Genomic DNA, 10,025 nt, shown 5'->3' with positions numbered 1-10,025 from the left:
AAACCACCATCAATATGGGTGTCATTTGAAAGGTAGTAATTAGTAGAAGATAAAAATCGATGATTGGTGCCATTTTGAAATCCAAGATGGCGGCTTCCGGTTACCACAAAACACTGAAAACCACCATCAATATGAGGGTCATTTGAAAGGTAGTAATTGTTAGAAGGCGAAAATTGATGATTGGCGCCATTTTGAAATCCAAGATGGCGGCTTCCTGTTACCATAAAACACTGAAAACCGTCATCAATATGGGTGTCGTTTGAAAGTTAGTAATTAGTAGGAGGCAAAGATTGATGATTGGTGCCATTTTGAAATCCAAGATGGCGGTTTCCGGTTACCACAAAACACTAAAAATCACCATCAATATGGGTGTCATTTGAAAGGTAGTAATTAGTAGAAGATAAAAATCGATGATTGGTGCCATTTTGAAATCCAAGATGGCGCCTTCCGGTTACCACAAAACACTGAAAACCACCATCAATATGAGGGTCATTTGAAAGGTAGTAATTAGTAGAAAGTGAAAATTGATTATTGGCGTCATTTTGAAATCCAAGATGGCGGCTGGTAACAAAACACTTAAAACCACCATCAATATGGGTGGTTACCCCTCAGGTTTAAGAACAATTATTCACTAGTGGTCTATCCCCCATACGCTTGCTCATATGTCAGTGGCACCATGATTGCAAATGTGGCCATAGTCCCAACTACAAATATATTTGAAATGAATTAATCATCAACAAAAAACAAAAAAAAATTAATGCACAATTAAAATACTTGTCTCTTAGACAGCCAGAATTCTATATTATATTCCAGCCGGTATGACTAAAGTCAAATGGAATTGTAGTGGCTCGGAGCTCGGGTAAGCTACAGTCTTGTTCAAATGTTCCGTATTGCTCGATGTATCTGAAGTCAATAACCGAGATGACGTTGTTTCACCGGTGTTGACTATTGGAAGCCTCAGTTTGACATGACTGAATAGTTTCCTTAAAAAAATGTTATTATATATACGTTATACCACAACCGATCATCTTAACCATACCTGAAGTCACCACGCAGATGCGAGGTCATCTAGAGGCAACCAAGGCCCATAGCAACAGGTGGAATATCGAAACAAGCCACGCGGCTCGCTACCAACGAGTTGCCGATCCACGAGGCAGCACGTCGAAGCCACGTGAACGGAATCGAACGACAGCAAGGAGTGCAGAGGCAGCAGAAATAATCTATAAAAAGTGGTAGAAATTAAATTAGTCTTATGGCGCTTTCGTTTGTTCTTGGTGCTACACAGGTGTAGTGCAAAAAAGAGATAGACTGATTACACTCAGGTTTGAATGAGTGTAGCACCGACTACACTGGTGTAGTGCAGAGTCAAAAACGAAAACGCCATTAGTTTATCTTCCAGTGTATCCACAAGTAATAGTGAATAAATGTCGTTTCCTTATTTACTTACCAAATATTTTGAGGAGAAAAATTTCTTCAATTATTTATTTGTTTTCCGTTCGTTGGCAACAAAAAGTGCAACTCGATCATCATCTGCAAAACGAAACGCGTCAGATTTTTAATTTTTAGTTTGTGTAATTTTGCAACATTTTCCCTTTAGATAGATTTAATAGGTGTTTGAAACAAGACGACCTAAAATGCACGGAATAAATTCTTCGATGCCGCACGCCATATTCTTTAGATTTGGAGTCACAGGACCGAATCAATTTTGCAACCCTGGGGGTATTGATGACAATGCTTTAAATATACGATTCGATTAATAGAATTAAATTACAGGACTAGATTTAAAATAATAAATATCCTTACATATCCAGCTGCTCCGCAAAACGATGCGAGGCTACCAAAATTTGTTTATATTTCTTTAACCGTATCCAGGCCTGCGTTGACGATTTTCGTTTTCTCAGTTTTCTCAAACCACTCAAAAGAAATATCAAACTGGGACGTCATCAAGCGGTAAGTGCGGTCAAATCTGAAGGGACATGAGCCACTCATTATAAAAGTGTTAAATGTACCACTATTTGCTATAACTTGTTCGTACGATTTACGTTTTGCCTTTCTCAATAGAAAACTGCTCTGAAAACCGTCTTTTCAACGGAGACCCGGAGGCTCGAGTGACATATACCATTCGATTCAGTCCGTCAATTCTCTGTGTGTATGTGACCACAATCTCACTCACTTTTCTCAGAGATGGCTGAACCGATTTTCATAAACTTAGTCTCAAATGAAACGTGCATCCTGTAGGCTGCTATTGAATTTATAATGGATCTGACTTCCGGTTCCGGAGTTACAGAGTGAAGAGAACGATCACGCAGAAAATGTTGATTTTAAAAAATTCTGTAATGAATGTATAAAGGTGAAAACTTTTTCAAACTAGTGCCACATCTACTTAGATTTGTAGTACTAGGTCACTAACAGCCATTCAAAGTCTCTTTGGTCACATTGGCCACCATCGTCGGTTCCGGAAGCCCCGGCGGAAGTATCCAAATTTAGAATTACAGTCTCATTGGTTTTTCGGAGATTCGACCAAACTTGGTCTCAAATGAAAGGTGTTTTATCCCCGTAAATGGCTATTAAATTTCATCTCGATCCGATTTCCCGTTGTGGGGTGCGGTCACTAAGCAAAATCTGTTTCAAATCGAATATTCTAGGGGAATTGTATTGACCATTAGAAGGTAGAAATTGAGCAGCTTCTAGTGCTGCGAGGGAAGCTCCTATCTTTATGAAAAAAGAATTCGTGTTTCTTAACATCACTGTTTTCAAGGAAAAATAGTTTTGAAACCCTACATGCACTAGGAAAACTTTGGGAATGAAAGGGTTAAAAGCAATAGATAGATGATTTGAAAAAAGGAAGAGCGTCAGTACGATGATTTCCATTTCACCGAATGCTAGTTTACGAAATGGATGATTCTAGAAACATAGTTATTTTTAATGGTACTATCGAAGTACTTAGAAATATAGGGAAGATCCGATATTATCAGCCACCGATATTGTCTGTGCCTGATTCAGTCTACCCCCGATTTTGTCAGTGCATTGACTCCATTCTGTCACCTCTTGCATGAAAATTTGTTTGATGGGCTCTATCTAACAAGCCAAGTCAATCGTCTTAGATTTCAAAATGGCGCCAATCGTCGATTTTTGGCTTCTACTAATCAATACCTTTCAAATCACAACCATATTGATAATGGTTTTTGATGTTTTGTGGTAACCGAACGCCGCCATCTTGGATTTCAAATGGCTCCAACCGTCAATTTTCGCCTTCTACTAATTACTACCTTTCCAATGACACCCATATTGATGGTGGTTTACGGTGTATTGTGATAACCGAAAGCGGCCATCTTGGTTTTCCAAATGGAACCAATCATCAATTTTCGCCTTCTTCTAATAACTACCTACCATTTTGGGTGTGATTTTCAGTGTTTTGTGGTAACCGGAAGCCGCCATCTTGGATTTCGGAATGGCACCAATCATTAATTTTTGCCTTCTACTAAACACTACATTTTAATTGACACCCATATTGATGATGGTTTTCAATATTTTGTAGTAACCGGAAGTCGCCATCATGGAACTCAAAATGGCGCCAATAGGGATCTTTAATTTGGAAAAATTATGTCAGTGTTTCATATGTACTGATAGCGGGTGTCCTCACGAGTACACTCATATCATTCTTAAACCTTAATTATTCTTTTCTGATTTTTAAATTTAAAAAAACCAAATTAAATTCAACCAACAAACTGACAGTTGTTCTACTAAATGACGTATCTGCAATTATCTCGTTCACCTCATTGTCAACCGGGTCAGCACCCCACGCGGCATGATCTGGTACTTTTGCAATCCGCTAGCAGCCTGCCATCCCAAGTTTCATCTGCAAACTATGGTAGATCTGATAAGGCAACCTATAGAGCTGTGCAAGTCGCATGGGTTTGGATGTGTTATTGTCTTAAAAGGAAACAAACTAAAACATGTTTTTTCAATAGTTTTTGGCCTAAAATTGAAAAAGGACTGAGATATTAACTCACGGTACTAATATGCATCAGAAAATGCCATGGTTTTCAGTGTTTTGTGATAATCGGAATCCACCATCTTGGTAACCAGTAAGTGTTTGGTTGTAACCATAAACCGCCTTCTTGAATTTCAAAAAAACGCCTATCTTCAATTTACGTCATTCAGAAACTTCCCAACTGCCATTGACCAAAAGGAAATGTTACCCGAAAATTCAAAAAAAAATATCTGAAAGTAAACGCAACACTTTTTGGTTCTAATCACCTACATTTTTTAGGTGAGCACGCGCAGAAAAATAATTATTAAAGTCGAATAGAATGAGGGTTAAAACAACAAATTTATCAAATTGTTCAGTGTTCAATAAAAAATGTTTGTTAATTTAAATAAAACAATTGTTGAAATAACTCTGAATAATTTATTGGGTCAAACGTGAAAAAAAAAATTGAATCAAAAAATGTTTTATTGATCTCATCATAACAACAATCGAAACAAAAATACAAATTTGTTGTTTCAATAAGTCCGTTTGGTTGCTTTAAACAATACAAATATTTGTATCAATACATATCAAACATTGAAATGAAAAAAAAACTATTTTATCAATTCAAATTGTACATTTCGTTGTTTTAAATATAAGAAACGTTCAAAATAATGGTTTTGAAATGTTGAGTCAACACCAATTTTGTTGCAAAATGTAATTATATTTGTTGCAGGGCATATAATTTCAACCATTTCTCCTTCACCTGGTACATTCGCATCAACTTCAGTAGTAACAATCGGTATATTTTCCGTGACACTATCGAGTGTCTCCTGTTCATCTGCAGAATTCACTTATTCTGGGCCAATTTCAGTAGCATCTATAAGGACTATTTAAGCAAGAGAAAACATCGCCACTGTCGCTGTAGCCTGACGAATATCTCGTACTACTAGAACTGTGTCTTCTGCAGAGTTATTCTATAAAATGAAGTTGAAAGCAAGCAAGACTTTATGGATGCGATCGTCTCTGTTCTATTCTTTGATGCGTCGAAAAATCTAACAGCAGATTTTTCGTAGCATTCGTTGTACCTTCAAATGAATAAATTGTTCTCAACTCATTGCGCAAGACTAAATGATAAGTAACTTACCACTGAAGAATTTTGTTATGTTTAGAACCTTCGGCATAGCGACGGCCTACTCGCGTAAGACCATTACTTCCGCGGGATGCTTTTGCTCAGTTAGTTCCTCGGTCAAATGCTCGCTTGATATCGACTTCGAACGACTCAACGAATCCGGCAGTAATGCCAACTTGACCTTTGTTGCTATTGAATCCAACAAATCGCTGGAGAGTATATTTTCTTTGGGATTTTGTTTTCGATGTAACGCATCAAAAACAAATTACTTTCGATCGCTTCAGAATTCGATTGTTTGTCGCACGTGTAAACAACGTTCTTATTAGTTAGAACAAACTTTTATCTCTTTGTTTCAATCCAGCAAGGATTGTCGAACTAATACAGGAAGACTTTTGGAATCAATCAGACGCATGTTTATGCTTCAATCACTGATTTATTTGAAATAAACAATAATTTGGTTGATCTTCGAAAAACACAGATATTTTGGTTGATCCAACCCAAAAATCCATTTTAGTTTAATAAATTCCTGGATTTAAAATGAAAATTTTATCTTGATTAAAAGTGAAGAAATAATTTGTGGAATTAAACATAGATAATTCTTTTTCGTGCATTTAGTCACTTTTTCCCATCTTACGATGACCGTCGTCACTCAAAATGATTATTGGAATCGCTCTGCCAGGTGACTTCTGTCACCTTGGGTGACTATAGTCACCTAAGTGACTGCGGTGATCGCTTTTTCGCTCTCACCTCACCAAACTAGGCGAGGTGACGCGTCATAACGGTGATAATACATTATTCTGTTTTTTAAATTTTAAACTTTTGTTTCATTAAACCTTTAGTAACATTGGAACCTTTGTTATTTTCAATCATTTGCTATATTCGACCTTTTATCATTCAACATTTCGTCGCATCTTTTAGAATTACCCCGTTTACTAAATTCACACCGCTTGAGGTTTTTGCCTGCTTTTGATCAATAGACTCGAATTAGAATTGTTGCAGCCTGGAACATTTGGCATATAATTGCCAAACTGTATCGCTTTGTAGCTGCTATTGTTACTAATTACTTTAACCTGCGTGTGTCAGGGGCAACAAATGTCAATCTAATGGGCCCATCATATGTAAGAACGAGAAAATATTTAATCACCGCTAGCCGCTGCCATTGCCCTCTAATAGTTATATTCTATTTTAACTCTAGCGATATGCATTTCAGACATTTCCAAAAAATATGAATCATCAACGTCCCATCATGAGTTCAATGTGTCTTTCGAGGTCCGATCGGGTTTCGGAATGATGCGGTGGCCGCTATTTAAGTACTATGAGCAACTCAACATGAACCCACAAGCAAAAAATAAACAACGTTTCAGTACTCACCGACTCATGTTTTAGATCCAGCGCTAATTGCTTTATCCTACGCTAAGGCAAAATGCATAGCGAAATTCATAAGATTCATCTTATGATGACTAGAAAAGTAACAAAACTATGATTTCATAAGATTAATATGGAAAACATACGACTTGTATGATTACCTTTACATTTTACAATTTATTGCATATGTCAGTCGTTCGAGTTTCATACGAGCATCTTATGATTCTCATAAACATAAGAGAAATGTATGATATTGTCTTATGATAATTCAAAGATGCCTTATGGAACATGAAATCATTGCAAACCGATTTGACCAAATAAATGCCGTTTCATAAGATAATCTTATGATTTACATACGTGCTGCTTGTGGCTAAAAATTATACGATATTCATGTGAAATTCGCTGTATTTTTTGCCTGAGTGTAAGTTTCTAGGCTGAAATAAATTAATCATTAATTTTAGTTGAAATTATTGCATTATGCATTATAATTACCATTCTTTTCCAGAGCCACTTCATGCAATTTGATTCACAACAATAACAATGGCTGTCAAAAACATTACCTACTACTTTGTTTGAAATGGACTACCCAAAATATAAGTACAAAGCGATGAACTTGAATTTGAGTAGACGTCATTATTCAATTCCTACCCAACACGAAGTTCACAGCGACCAACTCAAATTATGGGTAATCGCCATGTTCAAATTTCTACCTAATTTTGGGTTGCCCATGTATAAACTTTCCAGTGAGCAAATTTAACCCAAAAAATAGGTAACTTTGATTTTCAGTGTATATCTCCAGTATCCAGTACTATTCAAATCGAACGAAAGTTTCAAAAAGATGGAATACAAAGATTATCTAAACGAAGCATTGAAAAGAGCAGTCTACAATAAAAATGTGGAAGAAATTAAAGCTCTCTTGGCTCGAGGTGCTGATCTTAATCACGATTTTTCAGACTTTAGAGAAGAAACGTATACCTTATTACAGGCCACTAACAGTGCAGAAATGACCAGAGAACTTTTGTTACTTGGTGCTAGAGTTGATCAAAGTAACACGTACAGGGAAACGCCGTTACACACTGCTATAAAAATGGGAAAAGAGTTTGCATTAATACAAGAACTTTTGAAACATGGAGCTAACGTAAATGCAGTAACAAAGAGGAACAAAACTGTGTTGAACCATGCTATAACAAGAAGCGGTACATCCCTTGAAATAATAAATGAACTGCTTTTTTATGGAGCTCATATTGACACATTGAAAGGCTTTGACCGCACTGACTTAGATAACGCCGTTTATTGTCATATTGATCCAGCACGCGCTAAGTTGTTGATTAAGTATATTTACTTAAGAAATCGCAATAAGGATTACGAGACAATTATTAACTTAGCTTCTTATAAGGATCGCAATTGTTGCTCGGAGTTGGCAAATTTTCTTGATGACTGTGTTTGTGAAGTTGTTCAAATGAAAACAGATGTCATAAAAGACAACCTATCATTGTATAATTTCTTTTCAAATAGTTTCGACCGGCATCTACTTTGCAATAATCAGTTATCTGTTAAATTGGCAAACATGGATTACTCCGCACGCTATCCGATTTATAATGACATTATATTATTTAAGATCAAACCATTTATCGAAAGAGTAAATTTAATAACCAAGTTAAGTGAGATACAAATTTATACTAAAGTTGATATTGTAAACCAAGACATTCAAATCAGAAGAATTGCTCTAGACCATGATTCTACATACAACATTACTAAATATTTATTCAATCATAGCTTGTTAAACTTGATAAAAGCTTTTGACAACCCATATATACCTCCCATCGAATCATTCTCAAATGGTCTTACTGCAACGGATACAAAGATTTGTGATGCATCTACAAGTTATGAACCCAAACGTGCAAGATTGGAATAAAAACATGTTACGTCAGTACTGAGAATTCGTAAACTAATTGAATCCGATTTCCGATTGTTCAACATTGCCTATTACAGCAAATTAATAGAAAATAATTATTCCTGTTGAAAAATTGACATAGGGGGCGTCACGCTACAGGAAAACCGCCTTCTAGAATGCACTGAGAATTACACATTAGTGTAAGCTACTGAATCCCGTTGAAATTAGGACTATAGAACTCATACTGAGCAAAATTTAAAAATGAACGTTCGAGGATTAAACGCGCAAAAGTCTTTCAAAAGATTTGGTGATAAAATATACACATCAAAAAGCAAAATTTTTATCGTTATTCATCAAAGGTCAAATCTATTCTACACAAAGGTATCTTAACCGATAGATAAAAAACAGCGGAACTAAAACTCAGATCATTCCAAAGATGTAGCCCACTGTTTGTTGCAAGTTGGACATTTCTTCATTCTGGGAATGTACTTTTTCAAACAAATCTTGTGAAAAATTTTCGAGCATTGCCCACATGCTATGCCCTGCAAAAAACAAGATAATACCTTTTTAGAAATCCCGAATTCAAACTCTTTCCACACTCACATAAAACAGCACCTGCTTGCACAAGCGACAACTTTCCACCTGGTCCGGAAAGTGATTCGTCAAGTATCGATCAAATTCGACCATCGCCTTCGGTCCGAATTCTATCTCCTCCTCCTCCTTCAGGGTAAGGTATCCCTGCGTTTGCCATTCGGCGATCAGTTCCTCGGCCCGGCTCTTGCTGACGTACCGTCCGGCTTCCAACTTCCCGGTTAGATTCAAACATTCGATCTGCCCCAACCGATGGCCGTCGGTTTTGGCCAGGGTGTGTAGGATCACTCGGAAGTAGCTCAGTTCCGCTTCCGGGTAAGCAGTCTGGAAACGATCCAACGGGGTGTCGGAAAGATTCGTAAACACCAAGAAGGTGGTTTGTGTTGGCTCGTAATCTAGCTGAACAATTTGCTGCTGGAATTTGCCCAGACGTGCGTTGATTTCGACAACCAGCTGCTGTAGCCGGTGTTCCGTTGGGGCCGGATCGTCTGGTTGGACTGCGGAGAGAGGCTTTATGGCGACAAATCAAGAGTGCAAGTGGTTTGTACTTACGCCTGGCTTGCAGCATTGTTAGGATCTTCAACGCCTGGGTGGTACTGAGAATACTGTGCAGAACACAGGACTGCAGGAACGCTCGATGTACATCTGAAAAGGTAGCGATCATTGTTCTTTTCAAGGCTCTTTTTGTTAGATTGCTTTGTCTGAATCGAAACAGAAACCGATTTTTCGGAACTTGATCAGCAGAAAACAACTGATTCCACGTGTACTAAAATTCAAAGACGATGTTTTAAATTTAAGTATAAAGACACGCGAAGAGAAAAAACCTTGAAAAAAAAAAACAGTATCGATTCCCAGTCAAAAAAATGCGGACGAACATGGTCAGGCGATTTATGTGGTTTTCGTTTGAAGCGAGACTGAGTCAGTGTCTAACCCCAACTGCTGTCAAAATGTATGAACTAACAGCGGTTGGGGTTAGAACCTGACTCAGTTTCGGGTTCAAGCGAAATCGCCATTAAACAGTTTGACGCTTGACTCAACTCGCCTGTGCTAATTGCTCCCAGGAACAAATGCAA

The 10,025-nt window shown here is 37.3% G+C and overlaps 2 protein-coding genes and 1 long non-coding RNA gene across 3 annotated transcripts; 1 reads left to right on the top strand and 2 right to left on the bottom strand.

Annotated features, from left to right (window-relative positions):
• Nucleotides 1–765: 765 nt before the first annotated feature.
• On the bottom strand, nt 766–7,221 carry LOC131693032 (uncharacterized). Its single transcript, XR_009306137.1, has 4 exons — nt 6,474–7,221; nt 1,448–1,530; nt 1,040–1,220; nt 766–983 (listed from the first exon to the last, which is right to left on the bottom strand). It is a non-coding gene; the product is annotated as an uncharacterized LOC131693032 (long non-coding RNA).
• A 36-nt stretch (nt 7,222–7,257) lies between these two features.
• LOC131692653 (ankyrin repeat, PH and SEC7 domain containing protein secG-like) lies at nt 7,258–8,389 on the top strand. Its single transcript, XM_058979816.1, has 2 exons — nt 7,258–7,393; nt 7,453–8,389. The coding sequence occupies exons 1-2, from the start codon at nt 7,361–7,363 to the stop codon at nt 8,380–8,382; spliced, it is 963 nt and encodes a 320-aa protein (XP_058835799.1). The 5' UTR covers nt 7,258–7,360; the 3' UTR covers nt 8,383–8,389.
• A 309-nt stretch (nt 8,390–8,698) lies between these two features.
• Nucleotides 8,699–9,713, bottom strand: LOC131692307 (non-structural maintenance of chromosomes element 1 homolog). Its single transcript, XM_058979292.1, has 3 exons — nt 9,505–9,713; nt 8,965–9,449; nt 8,699–8,903 (listed from the first exon to the last, which is right to left on the bottom strand). The coding sequence occupies exons 1-3, from the start codon at nt 9,614–9,616 to the stop codon at nt 8,787–8,789; spliced, it is 714 nt and encodes a 237-aa protein (XP_058835275.1). The 5' UTR covers nt 9,617–9,713; the 3' UTR covers nt 8,699–8,786.
• Between the last annotated feature and the right edge of the window lie 312 nt (nt 9,714–10,025).

The sequence above is a fragment of the Topomyia yanbarensis genome, chromosome 3 (genome assembly GCF_030247195.1).
Source record: "Topomyia yanbarensis strain Yona2022 chromosome 3, ASM3024719v1, whole genome shotgun sequence".
In the NCBI taxonomy this organism is placed as follows: Eukaryota; Metazoa; Arthropoda; class Insecta; order Diptera; family Culicidae; genus Topomyia; species Topomyia yanbarensis.
Note: the sequence above shows the minus strand (reverse complement) of the source record. Positions and strands in the feature narration are given on the sequence as shown.